Below are 23059 nucleotides of genomic sequence, written 5' to 3' on the forward strand. Positions count from 1 at the left end.
GCAGATTTGCCCAATGTAATATGTCATTTTATTTCTTGACCACTGCTTCTATGAGTGTTGGTTGTGGATCCAAGTAAAATGAAAACCTTGACAACTTCAATCTTTTCTCCATTTATCATGATGTTGCTTATTGGTCCAGTTGTGAGGATTTTTGTTTTCTTTCTGTTGAGGTATAATCTACACTGAAGGCTATAATCTTTAATCTTCATCAGTAAGTGCTTCAAGTCCTCTTCACTTTCAGCAAGCAAGTTAGAACAGAGAAACTCAATAATTTGTGAATACGATCTGCTCTGCTACCTCTGGAACTAGAGTCCAGGGTCCCAAAGTGGGAACACAGGCTGCTGTCTTCAAGTCACCAAGCCAGGAAGAGAGTGGGACATGAGCAAGATCCTGAGTTGCACAAGTGGTTTGTGCTTGACCACTAACCTCAAGGTTGGTGGTTCAAACCCACTTTGCATTTGACAACAGATTCTTAGATACAACAGCAAAAGCACAAGCAGCAGAAGAAATAAATGGATAAAGTGGACTTCATCAAAATTAAAAACATTTGTGCATCAAAGTACACCTCAAGAAACTGAAAGCACAATGCACAGAATGGGAGAAAATATTTGTAAATCATATATCTGATAAGCGTCTAGTTCCCAGAATATATAATAACTCTTACGGGTCAACAACAAGAAACAAACAATCCAGTTAAAAAATGGGCAAAGGACCTGGCTAGATATTTCTCCAAAGAAGGTGTACAAATGGACAACAAGCACCTGAAAAGATGCTCAACATCATTAGTCATTAGGGAAATGCAAATCAAAAAAACAGTAAGTTACCACTTTGCACACGCTAGGATGACAAGAATAACAGTAACAGAAATAACAAGTGTTGGTGAGAATGCAGAGAAATTAGAACCTTCGTATATTGCTGGTAGAAATATAAAGTGGTACAGGCAATATGGAAAACATTTTGGAGGTTCCTCACCAAGTTAAATATAGAATTACCATATATAACCCAGCAATTCAACTCCTAGGTATATATCCAAAAGAATTAAAAACAGGTATTCAAACAAATACTTTTTACATGAATGTACAATAGCCAAATGTCCATCTACAAATGAATAGATAAGCAATTTGTTGTAGATCCATACACTGGAATATTATTCAGCTGTGAAAAATGAAGTATTGATACATTGTACAACGTGGGTGAGCTTTGAAAACATGCTAAGTGAAAGAAGCCATACACAAAAGGTCATATATTGGATAATTCCATTTATATGAAATATTGAGAACAGGTAAATTGATAAAGACTGAAAGCAGACTGGTAGCTGCAGGGGTCTAGGGGAAGGGTGATATGGGGAGTGACTGCTTAATGGATATGGGGTGATGAAAATGTTTTGGATCTAGATAGAGGTGACCATTGCACAACATTGTGAGTGTACCTAATGCCACCAAATTGTACACTTTAAAATTGTTTGTTTCCTGTTATGTGAATTTTGTCTCAGTAAACAAAAAAAAAAGAAAGAAAATGTGAATAGACCTATAGCAAGCAAAGAGAATGAATTAATAATTAAAAAAAAAAAACTCGCACCAAGAAAGCCCAGACTCAGATGGCTTCATTCATGACTGCTACCAAATATTTAAAGAGAATTAATACAGATCCTTCACGAACTCTTCCAAAAAATAAAGAAGAGTGAAGACTTCCCACCACATTTTTTGAATATAGTGTGACCCTAATAACAAAAGCAAAGAAACATATTGCTAAAAAGGAATAATACAGACCAATATCCCTTACGAATAGAGACTCAAAATATGTAATTAATACTAGCAAACTGAATCCAGAATAGTATAAAAAAAAAAAATCTTACACACAATGACCAAGTGTGATTTATTACAGGAACGAAAGGTTGGTTTACCATCCAAAAATCTGTAAATTTAATATGTTATATTAATAGAAACAAGGACAAAAAAAAACACATGATAATTTAAGTAGACTCAGAAAAAAGCATTTGGAAAATCCAACACCCTATCATGGAAAAAAACACGCAACAGACTAGAAATACAAGGGAATGTCATCAGCCTAATAAAAGGAATCTCAAAAAACTCATAGCGAACATCATACTTAGTAGTGTAATACTGAAAGCTTTCCCCTAAATTCAGGTGCAAGACAGAATGTCCACTTTTGCCACTTCTATTCAACATTGTAATAGAGGTTCTAGCAAGGAACAAATTCTCCCCTAGAGCCTCCAATGGGTGTGCAGCCCTGCCAACATATTGATTTTGGACTTCTCACCTCCAGAACTGTGAGAGAATCGATTTCCTTCATTTTAAGTCACCAGGTCTGTGGTAATTTGTTACAGCAGCCACAGGAAATGAACACAACTAGTGAATGGAAGGCTCTGTGGCAAACTGGGGTGTTTATTCCTATTTTCACGTCACTGCCTTTTCCCTGAGACATACAGATAAACACGCCAAAATGAACTTGACTAGGACAGATTCTTACAATCAAGGTTTTAAGTGGGCAAGAAGACCCTGATTTTATTTATTTAATTGCTTATATTTTATCCCCATTGGAATGAGAGTGGAAGGCATTACATGGTCTACAGCAGAGAGAATACATCTTATTAAGGCTTATAGACATTTCCCTTGAATTTTTATTTATAATCTTGATTTACATAAGATTTTATTATTTTTTTACATCATGAATATCAATCTCTCCCTTTATGGTTTCATTCTTTTATTATTTTTTTTAAATAATCAGATAGTCTTTCTCCTTACTGTTTCTTCTAAATTCAGATTAACCTTACTTTATACTTTATTTTAGTTACTTTATGGTTGTCTTTGATACACTTGAGATAAAAATGTAACACGAGTAATATTCAAACTCTAGTGTGCATCAGAATCACCTGGACAGCGTCTTAATGCAGGTACATAGGCTCCATTGCCAAAGAATGGTTCTTGGGTGTGGGGACAGAATTCTGTATTTTAAATAAGCTCCCCAGGTGATTCTGAAGCATTTGATAGGCTAGCACACTTGGAGCAACACTGACATATACTATTTTTAAATGATTTCATGTATTGATTTTGAGGTGTAATTCTTTCCCTGTAGTACTTCTTTCACAAGGTATGTATTCTAGATAAATAAAATGAATAGGAATTCCATAACACTCAATTGTGCTCATGTGGAACCTGTACACAGACCGAGAGGCAGTCGTTCAAACAGAACAAGGGGATACTTCGTGGTTTAAAATCAGAAATGTGTTCATCAGGGTTGTATCCTTCCACCATACTTATTCAATCCGTATGCTAAGAAAATAATCCAAGAAGCCAGACTATATGATGAAGAATGGGGCATCAGAACTAGAGGAAGGCTCATTAACAACCTGCGATATGCAGATGACATAACCTATCTTGCTGAAAGCAAAGAGAACTTGAAGCACTTATTGATGAAGATCAAAGACCACAGCCTTCAGTATGGATTACACCTCAACATAAAGAAAACAAAAATCCCCACAACTGGACCAATAAGCAAACTCATGATAAATGGAGAAAAGATTGAAGTTGTACAAGATTTCATTTACTTGGATCCACAATCTACGCCCATGGAAGCAGCAGTCGAGAAATCAAACAACCCACTGCATTGGGCAAATCTGCTGTAAAAGACCTCTTTAAAGTCTTAAAAAACAAAGATATCACTTTGAGAACTACTGTGCTCCTGATCCAAGCCATGGCATTTTTAATCACCTCATATGCATGTGAAAGCTGGACCATGAATAAGGAAAACTGAAGCAGAATTGATGCCTTTGAATTATGGTGTCGGCAAAGAATACTGAATATACCATGGACTGCCAGAAAAACGAACAAATCTGTCTTGGAAGAAGTACAGCCAGAATGCTCCTTAGAAGCAAGGATGGTGAGACTTCTTCTCACATACTTTGGACATGTTATCAGGAGGGACCAGTCCCTGGAGAAAGACAAGAGAAGACCCTCAGTGAGAGAAGGATTAATACAGTGGCTGCAACAATGGGCTCAAACATAAAAACGATTGTGAGGATGGGACAGGGTTGTACACAGGGTCGATATGAGTGGGAATTGATTAAAGGCGCCTAACAACAACAACAATATTGTAGCCACACACTGCATTCAGATGTTCTCAGCTCTGCACGTACATCAGAATCACCACGGGAGCTTTTACAATTTAATGATCTTTTGGCCCCACCTCTAGAGAGTCTGACTGAATTGGTTTTGCATGGAGCCTGAGCTTCCCTTAAAATCTCAGATAATTCAAACTTACAGCCAAGGTTGAAAACCAAAGCACCAAGAATAAAAGCCGATTGCCGTCCATTGGATTCCAACTCTTAATGACCCTTTAGGATGAGTAGAACTGCCTCACAGGTTTCCAAAGCTGTAGTCTTACAGAAGCAGACTGCTACATCTTTCTCCCGTGGAGCAGCTGGTGGGTTCAAACCTTTCTGTTAGCAGCCGAGCACTTTCACTTAACCACTGTGCCACCAGGGCTCCTCTGCACTAAAAGCTCTAGCATAAAAAAGGCAATTGGCTCTTTAAGAAGGGCACAGTTTAGTGGGAAAACAATGCTTAACATACATGCATTAATTTAGACCTTTAAAAAACTGTTTCATAGGTCTCAATTATATGTCATATGGGATGGAGAGGGGAGTGTCCCAACTTGAACTAAAATTGAGGCCTCCTCTTTAACTTACACAAGTCCAGAGATGGCTGATGAACTTGTAGGATGCAGTGGTGTTTGGTGTAAGACCTAGTTTTCTGAATTTTTAACCAGTTCCTCAGATGACTCCAATGTAGCTGGTCTGAATGAATGCATGTTGTTGTGTGCCATCAAGTGGATTCTGACTCATAGCAACCACACATGACAGGGTAGAACTGCCCCATAGGGTTTCCTAGGCTGTAATCTTTACAGGAGCAGATCACCAGGTCTTCTCTCCAGCAGAGCACCTGGTGGATTCGAATCACCGACCTTTCGGTTAGCAGCCAAACACTATCATTGTACCACCAGGCCTGGTCTGTATAGCACATAATTAACACTGGCATATCCACGTATTGAAATTGAGTATTGTGCTTCCTCTGCTGTGTTCCTTTTTTTTTTTTAAATTACAAACTATAGTCTTAGGGAAAAGAAGCTACTTGCCCATAAATGGTCAGAGGCAAAACTAGGCCCAGATTGCTGGACTCCTGACTCAAGTATAATTAACTATTAAACCCTACAATTTGTCAGACCCTATGCTTTTTTTTTTATGCTAGGCACTAAGGGTACTGGAATAAATGAGACAAAATATTTACTGTAAGAAGGGCACGGTCTAGTGGGGATCAATGAGGACTGGGTGGTATGAAATGTTCAAAAACAAGGGTCAATCCACCAAGTCCCTAGACTCCCCCGCCACCGTTTCCCATTGATCTGTGATTATAGGTTTACTGGGCACAGCAAATCTCAAGCAAAGGCAGAAAGAAACTTCTCTGGATTCCATGTAAGTTAATGTGAGTAGAGACTACTGGGGACCCCTGGGATGAGGGTGGTGTGGACTGGAACAGTCTTGGAGACATGTAACTATTCCCACAACCCCTGTTTAAATGCAGAGTGAAACCTGTAGCAGTGTCTCCATGACAAAATGGAATCAAGGAGAGTGGGTCACATTCATCAGGGGATGGAAGGGAAAGTTGGATTCTGAGTATGCTGTCATAAGTGTCACTAATATTTGTCTATTAGTGATACTATGGGGAGGTAGTGGGGAAGGAAGTCTGAGCAAAACCAGAAAGGACTGTTTGGTTGACTAAGCAGCACTGGGGCAGTATCCATCCGGATTGAGTATAACTTTGAAGCAGGAAGGGGCATTCATTCTCCACATTTCTCTAAAGGGAAAAAATGGAGATTCAGATCACTGGAGGTTCCAGAGAAATCAGTGGGTTTATCACCTTTGGAAACCCTGGTGGTATAGTGGTTAAGTGCTACAGCTGCTAACTAAAAGTTCGGCAGTTCAAATCCACCAGCCGCTCCGTGGAAACTATGGGGCAGTTCTACTCTGTCATATAGGTCGCTATGAGTCAGAATCGACTTGAGGGCAATGGGTTTTTTTTTTTTTGGCATCACCTTTAGGACTCCAGCACATTAGCAGTGGTAGCAGTCAGCAGAGGGAGCAGAAACTCAGCAAAAGCGGAAGGAGTGCCCAGTGGCCACGCCATTACCCAGGGAAGGAGGACATTGCAGCAGACAAATAGAAAAGTGACACCCACCAGGAGTTAATTCAACTTGCTGGTAGGCATATGTGGCATACCCTTTGGGCCCTTTCTTAAATATGAAGGGCACCTAGAGGGCTGGGGCTTGCATGTGTGGATAGAATCAGCCAGAGTTCAGTCATTACCTTATTTGCTTCCCACAACAGTCCTGTGAAAACCAAATCCATTGTCACTTAGTCAATTCGGACTCATAGCAACCTTATAGGACAGTGTAGAGTTGTCCCATAGGGTTTCCAAAGCTGTAAATCTTTACAGAAGCAGATTGCTACATCTTTCTCTCAAACGGCAATCCTATAAGGCATGTATTATTTTCATTTTATAGATGAATAAAAACCAAAAAACCAAACCCACTGCCGTCGAGTCGATTCCGACTCATAGTGACCCTATAGGGCAGAGTAGAGCTGCCCCAGAGTTTCCAAGGAGCGCCTGGTGGATTTGAACCGCTGACCTCTTGGTTAGCAGTTGTAGCACTTAACCACGAAGCCACCGGGGTATAGATGAATAACCTGACTTTTAATAAATGTATCTGTAATAATTATAGTAAAACCTGCAAAAGCTGGAGCCTGTGTAAGGCACAAACCTGTCGGAGAAGGAAAATTCAAATATTTTCCACTAAAACGAGGTATAGAGAAGCGCTAAGACTGCACCTGGTCAAAGGCAGAACACTTGCAAGACCCAGAAAAACAAGGCAGTCCTGCTGAGTTCCAGCTCTCACAGGTTTCACTGTACCACGTTTGTGTTTCTAAATAAGAAATCCAGAGGTAGTACAAGATTTACACGTCTTTATGTTGTGTCTCAGGTATTTATTGTCTCCATTCCCTTCACATGCTGTCAATTTTTTAAAACCTTTTTTTCTGATACATGTACTACATATGTATTTTGGAAAAATGAAAATAAAAAAAGCCAAGATAATCAAGAATAAAGAAAATAAACAAGACTAAATACCACATAGAAATAAAACATTCTGTTTTTTATATTTTCATACTTTTTTTCTATTCATATATATGTATATACTATAAATACGCAAGCTTTTAAATGAGATTATCTATAGGCTGCTTTTTAAACTGCTTTATTAACTTTACAATATATAACAAACATCTTTCCATGCAAATTGATGAAACTCCCCTGCTGACAGATAAGCTAACAGACCAGGTCAAAATGAAATCTCCAGTCAGAAAATGACAGAACACCAAAAGGTTCACATTAAGGGTACATCAAGAAAATTTAAGTTTGAGAAGCAGGAGGTTTATGATTATTAGCCTCATGATTCAAGGCATAAGGCAAAACTCATCATGATGGTCATGGTGAGGAGGGTCCCCTATAAGAATGCGCAGGCTGTACCTCAGCTGCAGCTCCCTAATTTTCCTCCTTAACTCTCTCATCTCCTCCATGAACCGTTCCATATCATCTGCATCACCATCGATCAAATCAATGTTATTGACAAGCCTATTGGGCACATCCCCTCTAAACTCCTGCGCAGGTGGAGCCTGGCCTCCTCTGATATTTCCTGCAGGCTCCTCGCCTTCAACCCCTTCCAAAGGGCGGGCTTCCTCTCCATTCTGCATGGGGACCTGCTCCCTCCCTTCATTTTCCTGGGGGACGTTTTCCATGTTGAGATTTTTTTCCCTGCTTCTTCTTCCTAGGAGAAAAAAAGCAAGAAAAGGAATCGAATGCTTGATAACAACAGGTTTCAGAGCTCTGGCTGGTAAAGGTTTTCCCACCTGATTTTGTGAGCCCTTTAGGGGGCTCCCCAAACCCACCCTCTCCCTTCCCCACTCCAAATCCACCATTTTCCCTGCAAATCCTTCCCCTGGCCCCTCCAGGCACCAAAATGGAGGACGGCCGGTGGGCGGGGCAGTAGCGAGAGACTAGGTCTCAGCTTCCTGGGATACAGATCTGCCCTCCAGGGGCATCCCAGACCTTGCCCCACTACTCCCTTCTTCACCCCTCACTGGCCCACCACTCTGGCAGGGAGGGCTGTGAGTACCCCAGATTCTGTTCTGATCTGATACCCACATACAACAGGGCCCCAGGCAGCCCCTTACCTGCAGGGATCTAAGGCAGGCTTCTCTTAGCCTTGAGATCTGCCACGCCAACGGACCTAAGACCTGCAGACAGAAATGAGAAAATGGCCGGCCGGCACTGCCCACTTGATCAAAAGACCAGTATGGGGGCATCAGCTCCGTTGTTGATTTAGGGCTCTCCTTATCAAGTGTTGCCACCTTCTGGTTCTCCACCATCCTGTCTCAGGGCTTCCTTTCCTGTCCTGTGATGTGCTATCTCTCTCTCCAGAAATACCCATCATAATCAAAGATGATTATTTTTAAACCATTTTAACCTCTTCCTTAGGCACCTTATCCCCGCTGTCTCGTCACACTCATCACCTAATTACCATTTCTTGCACGCAAATGGGCAACATGCGAGGCAAGGAAGTCAGGAGAGCTTGCTGAGTGGAAACGTGGTTTATTAAAAAAAAATTCAATCTGGGTATCCGCCAGGCCCGTCTGGGACCCACGCCCTCTCTAGAGCCTACCCCCTGCCACTACCCACCATTTTATGCATCAAGATGGACGAAGGGCGGGTGTCACAGTGTGGGACTGTGAGCATTGCAAACCAGGACCCACTGCGGTCTCTGAGTTTTGTCATTCTTACCCCAAGGTCTGCAAGCCGCGCCCACGCCTACACCGACCTGGAGGGATCAGAAACAGTTTCTAGCTCCCCGCCTCTTTCCCTCAGTCAGAAGCTCACCTGCTCAACCGCCTCCTCTGCAATACGGAGGGATACAGGAGGAGTTCAGGGACCGAGCCCTTGTCCCCCTCCTCTGCAGTACCCCCTTCAGGCCCCCGTAGTCCACCATTTCTGGCTCCAAAATGCACCGAGGTTTGAGAGGAGATGCCGGGAATGCAGACCTGGACCCTCTGCGGGGTCCGCCGTCCCCTCCCTCTGCCCTTCCGCTCCGCTGGACACCGCCTGCCAGCTCGCCTGCCTCCCCGAAAATCCGAGCTGCTTCCTATTCCCAACCTGGCCGCTCCGGATCTCCTCCCCACGAATCCTTCATTTCTTACACCAAACGGATGGGCGTAGGGGAAAGAGGTCGAGAGAATCCAGTCCTGGACCCGCTCTGGTTTTGCCCTCCGCCACGCCAGTCAGAGCCCACCAACCTGCAACAATCGGGGTCAGCTTTTACCTCTTCCTCCTTCTCTGGACTGCAAGCCACAGAAGATGACCACACCGCAACTGGAAGGAGAGACTTCTCCACTCCTTGACTGTGGGTCTCTTAAGGGCCACGTCACTGTGAGCTCAGATCTCCAATTACAGTTCACACCTGCAGTGCGGCAGGAGGGTGGAGGCAGGAGCGTGGGCGGGGCCACCTTTCTCCTTATTCCCGCCTTCCCCTTCACAACCACAGGCTACTGCCCCCCGCCTTTTTTTTTTTTAATCCTATTTAGTAATGCCAGAGACCAATAGGGTCATAATATTTTCTAGTTTGTGTTTGCCTTTCCCTTTATTTCTGCTGGAGTTTTTGAAGGTTTGCTTCTTCTTCTAACCCTTAAAAGCCCACTTCTCTCACCTCCACTCCCAAGCTAGTAAAGTCCAGCATTTCTCCTAACAATTTTGTCCCAGACAAGAAGTGGGGGTAGATGGGAGGGAGAGGAGTTGTAAAGCTAGAAAGTCTGCAAGATAGGTAGGAGGTGGCTTCTTTTTTTTTTTTTTTAACTTTCACCTTAATTATTTTCCTCTGTGTTAATTTCTATAAGACGACATGGTTGTTTTTGTTTTGTTTTCCACCGGAATGCATTCTTATTCTTATTTTCTGGCTGCTATAATTAAATAACCAAAACAAAAACCAAACCCATTGCCATGGAGTCGGTTCTGACTCATAGCCACCCTACAGGACAGAGTAGAACTGCCCGGTAGGGTTCCCAAGGAGTCGCTGGTGTATTCCAACTGCCGACCTTTTGGATAGCAGCCAAACGCTCTAACTGAAATATGTTGTTCTTGTTGTTGTTAGGTGCCATCCAGTCGGTTCAGACTCATAGCGACCCTATGTACAACAGAACAAAACACTCTCCGTCCTGCGCCATCCTCACAATCGTTATGTTTAAGCTCATTGTTGCAGCCACTGTGTCAATACATCTTGTTGAGGGTCTCCCTCTTTTTCGCTGACCCTCTACCTTACCAAGCATGTTCAGGGACTGAACCCTCCTGATAACATGTCCAAAGTATGGGAGACATAATCTCACCATCCTTGCTTCCAAAGAGCATTCTGGTTGCACTTCTTATTTATTTGTTCTTTTGGCAGTCCACGGTATATTCAACATTCTTCGCCAACACCAAAATTCAAAGGCATCAATTCTTCCTCGGTCTTCCTTATTCATTGTCCAGCTTTCACATCCATAGGAGGCTATCGAAAACACCATTGCTTGGGTCAGGTGCACCTTAGTCTTCAAAGTGATATCTTTGCTTTTTAAGACTTTAAAGAGGTCCTTTGCAGCAGATTTGCCTAAAGCAATGCATCTTTTGATTTCTTGACTGCGGCTTCCATGGGCATTGACTGTGGATCCAAAAAAGATGAAATCCTTAACAACTTTAATCTTTTCTCCGTTTATCGTGATGTTGCTTATTGGTCCAGTTGTGAGGATTTAATGTTCTTTATGTTGAGCTATAATCCATATTGAAGGCTGTAGTCTTTGATCTTCATCAGTGAGTGCTTCAAGTCCTCTTCACTTTCAACAAACAAGGTTGTATCATCTTCATAATGCAGGTTGTTAATGAGTCTTCCTCCAATCCTGATGCCCCGTTCTTCTTCATATAGTCCAGCTTCTTGGATTATTTGCTCAGCACACAGATTGAATAAGTATGGTGAAAGGATAAAGCCCTGACGCACACCTTTCTTGACTTTAAACCGTGTAGTATCCCCTTGTTCTGTTCGAACGACTGCCTCTTGATCCACGTACATATTCTTCATGAGCACAATGAAGTGTTCTGGAATTCCCATTCTTCCCAATGTTATCCATAATTTGTTATGATCCACACAGTCGAATGCCTTTGCATAGTCAATAAAACACAGGTAAACATCTTTCTGGTATTCTCTGCTTTCAGCCAGGATCCATCTGACATCAGTGATAATATCCCTCTTTCCACGTCTTCTTCTGAATTCGGCTTGAATTTCTGGCAGTTCCCTGTTGATATGCTGCTGCAGCCACTTTTGAACAATCTTCAGCAAAATTTTACTTGCATATGATGTTAATGATATTGTTCAAGAATTTCCGCATTGAGTTGGATCACCTTTCTTGGGAATAGGCATAAATATGCATCTCTTTCAGTCAGTTGGCCAGGTAGCTATCTTCCAAATTTCTTGGTATAGATGAGTGGGGACTTCCAGAGCTGCATCCATTTGTTGAAACATCTCAATTGGTGTTCCGTCAATTCCTGGAGGTTTATTTTTCACCAATGCCTTCAGTGTGGCTTGGACTTCTTCCTTCAATACAATCGGTTCTTGATCATATGCTACCTCCTGAAATGAACGTTCACCATTTTGTTTTGGTATAGTGACTCTGTGTATTCCTTCCATCTTCTTTTGATGCTTCATACATCATTGGATATTTTCCCCGTAGAATCCTTCAGTATTGCAACTCAAGGCTTGAATTTTTTCTTCAGTTCTTTCAGCTTGAGAAATGCCTAGTGTGTTCTTCCCTTCTGGTTTTCTATTTCCAGGTCTTTGCACATGTCATTATAATACTTTGTCTTCTCCAGCCACCCTTTGAAATCTTCTGTTCAGCTCTTTTACTTCCTTATTTCTTCCTTTCGCTTTAACTACTCGACATTCAAGAGCAAGTTTCAGAGTCTCTTCTGACATGCATTTAGGTCTTTTCTTTCTTTCCTGTCTTTTTAATGACTTTTTGCTTTCTTCATGTATGATGTCCTCGATGTCATTCCACAACTCGTCTGGTCATTGGTGTTCAATGTGTGAAATCTATTCTTGAGATGGTCTCTAAATTCAGGCAGGATATACTCAAGGTCGTACTTTTGCTCTCGTGGACTTGCTCTGATTTTCTTCAGCTACAACTTGAACTTGCATATGAGCAACTGAGGGCCTGTTCTGCAGTCACCCCAGCCTTGTTCTGACTGACGATATTGAGCTTTTCCATCATCTCATTCCACAGATTTAGTCGATTTGATTCCTGTGTATTCCATCTGGCAAGGGCCACATGTATAGTCACTGTTTATGTTGGTGAAAAAATGTATTTGCAATGAAGAAGTCACTGGTCTTGCAAAATTCTATCATGCAATCTCTGGCATCATTTATATCACCAAGGCCATATTTTCCAACTACCAATTCTTCTTTGTTTCCAACTTTTGCGTTCCAATCACCAGTAATTATCAATGCATCCTGATTGCATGTTCGATCAATTTCAGACTGCGGAAGTTGGTAAAAATCTTCAATTTCTTCATCTTTGGCCTTAGTGGATGGTGCGTAAATTTGAATAATAGTCATATTAACTGGTCTTCTTGGAGGCGTATGGATATTATCCTATCACTGACAGTGTTGTACTTCAGGATAGATCTTGAAATGTTCTTTTTGACAATGAATTCTGAAATATATACCCTCCAAAAAAAACTCCTCTTAAGAACATAGAAATATAAACTTAAGTAGGTGGTTCCCCTTGTGAAGGGTCCCTGTTTGTGCAATCCTTCCATAAGGAGATCCACTGAGTCTAATTAGAGCCTTGCTGGTAGATTTTCAGATCTTGAGAGCCAATGGCAAACTGATGGTCTTCCCTAAATTGTATTAAGGCAACTTCACAATAGAGCACTGAAATCTCTCAACAATTCCAAACAATAATTTGGGGAAGTTATGCTGACATATAAAAAGTATTGTGAAGTATTGTGAAGCTATGATAATGATAAAAGGAGAAATTATTGAAGTTGTAAAGTATTTCATTTTACTTGGATCCACAATCCAAGTCCATGGAAGCAGCACTCAAGAAATTAAATGATACATTGCATTGGCCAAATCTGCTGCAAAAGACCTCTTTAAAGTCTGAAAAAGCAAAGATGTCATTTTAAGGACTAAGGTGTGCCTCACCCAAACCATGGTATTTCCAATCACTTCATATGTATATGAAAGCTGGAAAGTGAGTAAGGAAGACTGAAGCAGAACAGATGCCTTTGAATTATGGCATTGGCGAAGAATATTGAATATACCATGGACAGCCAAAAGAACGAACAAATCTGTTTTGGAAGAAGTACAGCCAGAATGCTCCTTAAAAGCAAGAATGGGGAAACCTCGTCTCACATACTTTGGACATGTTATCAGGAGGGACCAGTCTCTGGAGAAGGACATCATGCTTGGTAAAGTATAGGGTCAGCAAAAAAGAGGAAGACCCTTAACGAGATGGGTTGACAGAGTGGCTGCAACAATTGGCTCAAGCATACCAATGGTTGTGAGGATGGTGCAGGACCTGGCAGTGTTTTGTTCTATTGTGCATAGGGTTGCTATGAGCCAGAACTGACTCAATGGCACCTAACAACAACAATATTAAAACAATATTGTACCAGAATAAATATAGAAGAAATAAAAGAAGAGAAAGCTGATTGACAGACCCAAGTATGGAGAAATGCTATTAAACTGACTGAATTATTTTGAGTTAAATTATTGAAGAAATGGTGCTGGAATAATTAGTTAACTATTGGAAAAATTAAAAAATCTCTTGTTCCTGTCATATGTTAAAAGATAGACAAAAATGTTTAAATAAAAAAACCTAAAACCATTAAAAATAGAATATAACAAATGTTACTCTGTATATAAGGAGCAGAAACCCTGGTGGTGTAGTGGTTAAGTGCTACAGCTGCTAACCAAGAGGTCGGTGGTTCAAATCCTCCAGATGCTCCTTGGAAACTCTAGGGGGCAGTTCTACTCTGTCCTATAGGGTTGCTATGAGTTGGAATCGACTCGACGGCAGTGAGTTTGGTTTTTTCTTTTTTTATATAAGGAGCACTGCTAGTGCAATGTTTAAGCGTTCAGCCGCTAACTGAAAGGTCGTGGTTCAAACCCACCCAGCAGCTCCGCAGAAGAAAATACCTGGCAATCAAACTAAACCTACTGCTAAACCAATTCCAACTCATAGCAACTCTATGGGACAGAGTAGAATTGCCTTCATAGAATTTCCAAGGTTGTAAATCTTTACAGAAGCAGACTGCGACATCTTTCTCCTGTGGAGCGGCTGGTGGGTTTGCAGCGTAGACCTTTTGGTTAGCAGCTGAGCTCTTTATCCTCCTGTAAAGATTATAGCCTAGGAAACCATATGGGGGCAGTTCTGCTCTGTCCTACAGAGTACTATGAGTCTGAATCGTCGATGGCGCACAGCAACAGCACAACAGTGGGGAGTAGTATCCATGTTTGGGGAATTTCAGGACTGAAATTTTTGGTCTGTTGTTAGTGGGGAGGACTTTCTAAGATCAGGAGTGTGCCACAGGGTAGGTAGAGGCTTGCCCATTGCTAATCTCTTAAAGGCAAACAAGAGACAATGTTGTATTGAGAATTCTAAATGTTCCTCACGCTGAAGCAGGTTCGTGGAGATAGATCAAAAGGCCCCAACTGGGAATTGGAAACTGGCCAGACTAGAGTGTTGTACCTCATGGGGGTGGAGAAAGACAGAATTAGAAAATGAAGCTGTGCTCATTCATTCATTCATTTAGTCCACCATATGCAGACACTGTGATAAGTCTGTAGATATGTTGGTAAAAAAAAGACACAGTCTTTCTCATTTTGGAGTTTACAGCCCTCCACAGAGGAAGGGAAGACGTAAAGATGGAGAAACGTTTTGGCTGTAGTACTGATGCACGTCCCCATGGACTGACCACAAGAGTTAACACTGCCAGATCATTTTGCGCCTGTATTTTCCCCAAGGTTTAGGCCCTGAATCAAGAACTTGTCATCTGGGAACTGGTCAAAGGGAAACTCATTTGGCTGCTTTCCCAAACCTGTTCCTACCAAATAAGTGAATAAGATCCACCATTAATTATGTTGTGTGCACTACATGCTTTACAATATTTTCACTTAATTTTTCCCACATCTTGCATAATGATTTTTGTTGTGCATATTTTAAAGATTAAAAACTATTTATCAGAGAGGAAAACTTATGTTCTAAGGGTCACAAATCTACTCAGAGAGAAAAATAAGCTTTCTCAAGGTCACAAATCTACTATCTGATTCCAAAGCACACGATGCTCCCAAATATGTACAAAATAGCACATTCTAGGGCCTTAGGAAACAAAGAAGAACTATCAGTAGTTGGAAAATATAGCCTTGGTGATAGAAATGACTCAGGAGATCACATGATAGAATTTTGCAAGACCAACGACTTCTTCATTACAAATACGTTTTCTCAACAACATAAGTAGTGACGATGCACTTGGACCTTTCCAAATGGAACACACAGGAATCAAATCGACTACATCTGTGGAAAGACATGATAGAGAAGCTCAATGTTATTAGTCAGAACAAGGCCAGGGACCGACTGTGGAACAGACCATCAATTGCTCATATGCAAGTTCAAGTTGTAACTGAAGAAAATTAGAGCAAGTCCATGAAAGCCAAAGTACAACCTTGAGTATATCCCACTTGAATTTGGAGACATTCTCAAGAATAGATTTAGCTCACTAATGACCAAAGACCAGACGAGTTGTGGAATGCCATCAATGATATCATACATGAAGAAAACAAAAAGTCGTTAAAAAAGACAGGAAAGAAAGAAAAGACCAAAATGGATGTCAGAAGAGACTCTGAAACTTGGTCTTGAATGTAGATCAGCTAAAGTGAATGGAAGAAATGATGAAGTAGAGGAGCTGAACAGAAGATTTCAAAGCGTGGCTCGAGAAAACAGAGTAAAGTATTATAATGAAATGTGCCAAGACCTGGAGTTAGAAAACCAAAAGGGAAGAGAACACATGGCATTTCTCAAGCTGAAAGAATTGAAGAAAAAATTCAAGCCTTGAATTGCAATATTAAAGAATTCTATGGGCAAAAATTTGAACAATGCAGGGAGCATCAAAAGAAGATGGAAAGAATAAACAGAGTTAGTGTACCAAAAAGAATTGGTCGACGTTCAACTATTTCAGGACGTAGGATATGATCAAGAACCAATGGTAGTGAAGGAAGACGTCCAAGCTGCACTGAAGGCACTGGCAAAAAATAAGGCCCCAGGAATTGATGGAATACCAATTGAGATGTTTCAACGAATGGATGCATCTCTGGAAGTGCTCACTCTTCTATGCCAAGAAATTTGGAAGATAGCTACCTGGCCAGCCAACTGGAAGAGATCTATATTTGTGCCCATTCCAAAGAAAGGTGGTCCAACAGAATGCGGATGGTATCGAACAATATCATTAACACCACATGCAAGTAAAATTTTTCTGAAGACCATTCAAAAGTAGTTGCAGCAGTATATCAACAGGGAACTGCCAGAAATTCAAGCCAAATTCAGAAGAGGATGTGGAACCAGGGATATCATTGCTGATGTCAGATGGATCCTGCCTAAAAATGGAAAATACCAGAAAGATGTGTATCTATGTTTCATTGACTATGCAAAGACATTCTACTGTGTGGACCATAACAAATCACGGATAACATTGGGAAGAATAGGAATTCCAGAACACTTAATTGTGCTCATGAGGAACCTGTACATAGACAAAGAGACAGTCATTCGAACAGAACAAGAGGATACTGCCTGGTTTAAAGTCAGGAAAGGTGTGCATCGAGGCTGTATCATTTCACCGTACTTAATCAGTCTGTATGCCGAGCAAATAATGTGAGAAGCTGGACCATATGAATAAGGAAGCCTCATTAACAACCTGTGATATACAGATGACACAACCTTGCTCCCTGAAAGTGAAGAGGACTTGAAGCACTTATGGATAAAGATCAAAGGCTACAGCCTTCAGTATGGATTACACCTCAACATAAAGAAAACAAAAATCCTCACAACTGGACCGATAAACAACATCATGATAAATGGGAAAAAGATTGAAGTTGTCCAAGATTTCATTTTACTTGGATCCACAATTAATGCCCATGGAAGCAGCAGTCAAGAAAGCAAATGACGTATTACATTGGGCAAATCTGCTGCAAAAGACCTCTTTAAAAGGACTAAAGTGTGCCTTACCCAAGCCATGGTATTTTCAGTCACCTCATATGCATGAGAAAGCTGTACAATGAATAATGAAGACTGAAGAACTGATGCCTTTGAACGAAGGTGTAGGCAAGTAATATTGAATATACCGCGGACTGACGGAATGAACAAACCTGTCTTGGAAGAAGTACAGCCAGAATTCTCCTTGGAAGTGAAGATGGTGAGACTTTGTCTCACATACTTTGTACATGCTATCAGAAGGGACCAGTCCCTGGAGAAGTACATCATGTTTGGTAAATTAGGGAGTCAGCATAAAAGAAGTAGACCCTCAACAAGATGATTGACACAATGGCTGCAACAATGGGCTCAAGCATATCTGTGAGACTGGTGCAGAACAGGGCAGTGTTTCGTTCTATACTACATAGGGTCGTTATGAGTCGGAACCGACTCAACAGCACCTAAAAACGGGAGCCTTAGGTGCCTTCAATACAGGGCTCCTTGCCCTGTTCCAATCACTAAGGGATTCCTGGGCTTCAGCCCTTATTCCTCGGGAATAACCTTTCTTTATTCTGTCTACAGAGCCCTGCTCCTCAGTTTTATGCACTGAATCTCAGTAACAACCAGATATTCTGGGTCTTTTCTGAGCCCTTCCATACTCTTCTGGAGAAAGCTTCAGGCACCCTTCAGAATCTGGAGATAAAGAATTGTCTGATAACTAATGCTAACCTCTCTGCTGTCCTCCCAGCCCTGAGCCACTGTTCCCACCTCAGTATCCTTAGCTTTCTCTTCAACCCGCTCACAAAGCCTGTACTCACTAGCCTTCTGCAACACTTAATAGCCTTAACGGAGCTGAAGCATGTGATTTATCCTATCCCTATGCATTGTTATGAACAATGGCATTCTGATGACAGTTTGGACCAACAGAAGCTTGCTGAAGTGTGGCCCAGTTGAAGGCGAAGCTGCAAGCAGTGCAGTGGAACAACATGAACTGAACCAGTTGTCCTGAATGATTTTCACAGGACAAGGAGTTGTTTCAGCATGGGTAGGTGGCGATTAAAGCACTCAGTGCTCTTGCCTAAAGTCCAAGTTGACACATATGGTAAAATTCTACAGTTCCAGGAAACTGGAGTTGGAAGGGTTGATAAAATCAGAACTATAAAAGCAGAACTTTAAGGAAAAAATAGAGGACTTTGACAGAGTTCTTGTAGATCTCTTGTCCATTATCCCTACTTCTTCCTTCTGTTCACTGACAACAGTGTTGAGTATGTGATGCAGGCTGATCCAGTCATGGTACCCCATATCACTACTCACACTGGCTGGTCCACTTACGGGCACTTGGCACAAGTCAGGACTATTGAAACCCTTCCTAGAATTTTTTCTTGGGGTAGCTGGGGGTTGTTGAAGTTAGTACTTTTACCCTCTGGAGTTTACAGGCTTCTTGTGTTTTTGATTGCCTTAGGTTGCTTATAAGAAACCATCTGTGATTAAAAGGAAACAAACTATGACCACTATCTACTGGTGTCTTCTTCATCAGTATATTGTTACCTGCTTTCCCAGGTCTCAGATCTCTGGGAGTAGTTCTTTACTCCACACACATTCATCAAGTACCTATTATGATCTAGGTACAGTTCCAGGTGCTAGGAATGAAAAGACATATAAGACAAAGTCCTTGACCATAAGACATTCAGAGTACTGATGTTCCTATGAGTTTTCAGTTTCCCAATTCTTCCTTAGGGCATTTGAGAAAGTTATTTAACCTCTAGGGTTTTTTTTTTTTCTTCCACTTTTCCCCTTACAGATTCTGTGTTGAGTGCTACCTTCTCAGAAAGTTTTCTTTTACTACCATATTTAAGTAGGCTTACACTGCTGCCTTTCTCTCTTAATGTACATTATACATCGCCTTCATAGTATATATCACTCTGCATGTATTTACTCCCTTTGCTCTTCCACTAGAGTTGCACTATTCAATATTGTACCCAGAAGCCACATGTATCTATGGATCTTTGAAATTTGGTTCATTTAAATGAGATGTGCTATAAGTGTAAAATGCACACTGTATTTCAAAGACAGTACGTAAAAAAGAAATGTAAAATAACTAGTGAATAATTTACTTATATTGCTTACATGTTGAAAATGATGTTGTGTGCCATGGAATCAATTCTGACTCATAGAGACCCTATAGGGCAGAGTAGAGTGGCCCCATAGTGTTTCCAAGGCTGTAATCTTTATAGGAGCAAATCTCCAGGTCTTTTCTCCTGTGGAGCAGCTGGTGGGTTCGAACAGCCAACCTTTCAGTTAGTAGCCAAGTGTTTAACCATTGCACCACCAGGGCTCCTGGGTTTCCTTTTAGCCCTCTTAAAAAAGATAGGGGCTTCCTAAACTCAGAGTACCTCATCTGTGATGTTGTGCAGAGTTTCCAACCTGGGCTACTCCGAATCACCCCTGTGGCACTTGGGGATGGGAGGCAGCAAGAGGGGCGGGCACAAACATGAAACTCACGCTGCTTGCTATGTTGTTAGTAGTAAGGTCCACTGACTCAGAAATCTCACGTCTATGAAACCATGTCAGACAAATTTGCAAATAGAGTAAAATCACACACCCTGTAATTCTCAACAGTTTTGATAATCAGAAAGAGAAGTTGACAAAGACAGGGCTTTCTGAACAAGGAAACGATAAGGGCCTTTGTCCTTGGTTAGAGGGATATGGGATCCCTCTATCTGGGATCCAGTACTGAATGATCTTTCTCCAAGTGGTAGGTTGGGGAAGTAAGGGGCCCCAGGTGTTCTACCTGTTAATCAGTGCTTCGAGACTGAGTGGAAAGAGGTAGGGTTGAAACAAGCTGCATGGATGGTTCTTTGTTTGATGCTCACTCTCCACTGAACATGCTTAATATCTGCATTTATTTAGGTCTCCAGTGTCTCTCAATACAATTTTATAATTTCCTCCATTAAAGTCTTAAATTTCTTTGTTATATTTATTTCTATGTACCTTATTATTTTTCTTGCAACTATAATCAGTACCCATCTTTCTTTATCACAACATTTGCTGCTGATATATAGGAATACAATTGATTTTTGCTGCACGGTCATTAATTCTACGAGTTCATAGATTATCTCAGGTTTTCTGCATAGATAAATCAATCATCTGTAAGTTATGACAGTTTTGGCATTTCAACTGCAATCATTATACTTTTTGTATCCTTCAGCACATTGTTGAGTAAAAATGACAATAGTGAGCGGTCTTGTCCTGTTCCTGATTTTCAAATGAAATCCATCTACCATTTCACCATTAAGCATGATGACTGCCATAGATTATTTTGTAAATAACTGTTATCAGTTCTTTCTATTCCTAGTTTTCTAAGAATTGTGTTTTAGTTTAGTTTGTTTTTGTTTCTTCATGAAGAGGTGCTGGGTTTTGTTAAATCTTTTTACTGTTTCTATGGCAATGGTATTATAATTTTGTTTCTTTCAGTTAAAGTGGCGATTTACATTAATATTTTTTTCTAACATTCGGCCATACTTACACTCCTGTGATAGACTTAGCTTGGTCTTATTTATTATATTTTTCATACATCACTTGATTCACTCTGTTAATATTAAATTTAGGATTTCTATGTTCATAGTGAGCTTCGCCTATAATTTTCCTTTCTACTATTGTTTTTGTCTGGTTTAGAGTCAAGATTATCCTTGTAAAATGAGTATGGCAGTGTATGCTTTATTCTGATTCTTTGGTAAATTTTGTGTCAACTTGGAATTTTCTGCTCCTTGTTTAATAGAATGTTTAATAGAATTTTCCTGTTGTTTCTGGTGGTTTTCTTGAGGTTATTTTAATAAGCTACAGATTTAATTTGCTTAATAGTTATAATCCAGTTATTGAACAGCCAAGTAGACAAAGTTACCCAATCAGTTAATGTTAGATAACCTCTGTTATCTGCTACCTCTGTTCTGGCATCAAGGGGAACATGCACAAAATGGCCATGACAGCAGAGATGGAAGCTATTCCTGACGCTAAGAGTATGGGCCCTCATTTACATAGGCAGATCTAGCTATGCTACTGCTGAATGTTCAACCTTCCAGGAACAGAAACCAATGTTGAACCCCAAATATGGGGCAAGTAGAATACATTTTTTTTTTTAGAATACATTGAGTCTCTTCACTCTAGGAAGGCTAATGATTCTTTTGAGAGGCATAAGTGCACTGTGAAGGTTAATTTTATATGACAAATTGGCCAGGTTATGGAGCTCAGAAGTTTGGTAAAACATTAGTCTAGTTGCTGTTTTAAAGTAATTAAACTAGTCGCTGTTTTAAAGTAATTACATGTGATTAGATCAGTTGATCTCAAATAAAGCTGATTATCTTCCATAATGTAGGTGAGCCTTAATCAATCAGTTGAAGACCTAAAACAAAAAAAGAATTTCCCTAGAGTGTGTTCTAGCTCCAGACAATAAATAGACCTTTTGCCAGAACATTCTTCTTTTATTATTTTTTATAAACTTTATTTTCATTTACTCAAAAAAATTTTTTAGTTTTTCATTCAAAAATTTATACACAGGGAGGCAGGGCCAAGATGGCAGAATAGCCAGATGCTTCTTTCGAGCCCTCTACAACAAAGACTCAAAAAGACAAGTGAAACAATTGTATTTATGACAAGCTAGGAGCCCTGAATGTCAAAGGCAAAGTTAGAAAATGAGCTGAGCAGCAGGAGGAGGAAGAGACGGTTCATAAGTGGAGAGGAGTTACAGGACCTGAATCGCCAGGAGCCCTCAGGCACCATTCCCGGGAGTGGCTGTGGCGGGCTCATACTAGTGTTTGGGTGCAGTTTCCTCAGGAAGAAGCAGCCAGCCACATAGCCTACTCACACCTCCGGAACCAGAGAAGAATGGCGCTCTTGGCAAAAGCTAAGTACTTGCATATAGTTTACTGCGCCCCTGACCCCAAGCAGGCTTCAGCGACTGTTGATTTCTCTGGGCCTGAGATATGCCCTGTTAAGCACCTAGAGCCAAGCTCCTGGCCTCAGAAAAGGCATAAATTCCCAACTGGGAGAAAAGATAATTTGCCAGCTTCACTAATGGAGGGAGCTCAGGACAGAAGTGGCTTCTGTCCAGGCATAAATGGTCCATGGACTTTGAGTACCTTTCCCCTCTGCATGGACCTGTGTGGGCCTATTTCAGGAGATAGGCCCTTGCTGGCAGACTACAAATGTTTCAGCTGTGTGGTGGAGAGGTGGGTGTTTGAAATTTGCCACTGCTTTCCCTATTAAACATGGTCCTCACCTACCCATATCTGGGGCCTAAGGACTGGTGGCTCCACTCAGGTCACCCAACCACCCGCAACAGAGGTCCAAGGATAACTGGTACTTCCCAGTCCTTATAACCAAAAACATTGGGTGCCCATGGTCTGTCTTCATAACCCACCCACCTGAGTCAGAGGAGCAGAACTGAGGAAGTGGACGGCAGAATTTGTGAACGTGAAGATAAAGCACTTGGAACCAATATATTTGTAGACAAATAAAATAAAAGAATTTATGAAAATGGAGGAATCTTAAGAATCATGTGGGACTCTATCAAGGGAAATAACTTACCAGTGATTGAAGTACCAGAACAGGGAGGAAAAAGAGAAAACACAGAGAGAATTGTTGAAGATTTGTTGGCAGAAAACTTCCCTGATA

The 23059-nt window shown here is 41.0% G+C and overlaps 1 protein-coding gene across 1 annotated transcript; it reads right to left on the reverse strand.

The window, feature by feature from the left end:
- Positions 1-7234: 7234 nt before the first annotated feature.
- On the reverse strand, positions 7235-8195 carry BEX5 (brain expressed X-linked 5). Its single transcript, XM_003422032.4, has one exon. The coding sequence runs from the start codon at positions 8045-8047 to the stop codon at positions 7526-7528; it is 522 nt and encodes a 173-aa protein (XP_003422080.2). The 5' UTR covers positions 8048-8195; the 3' UTR covers positions 7235-7525.
- Positions 8196-23059: the final 14864 nt, after the last annotated feature.

Source organism: Loxodonta africana, chromosome X, assembly GCF_030014295.1.
Source record: "Loxodonta africana isolate mLoxAfr1 chromosome X, mLoxAfr1.hap2, whole genome shotgun sequence".
NCBI lineage: Eukaryota > Metazoa > Chordata > Mammalia > Proboscidea > Elephantidae > Loxodonta > Loxodonta africana.

Excerpts from the sequence above, each read along its gene's own strand:
- BEX5 (XM_003422032.4), bottom strand. The coding sequence starts at position 8,047 with ATGGTGGATTTGGAGTGGGGAAGGGAGAGGGTGGGTTTGGGGAGCCCC.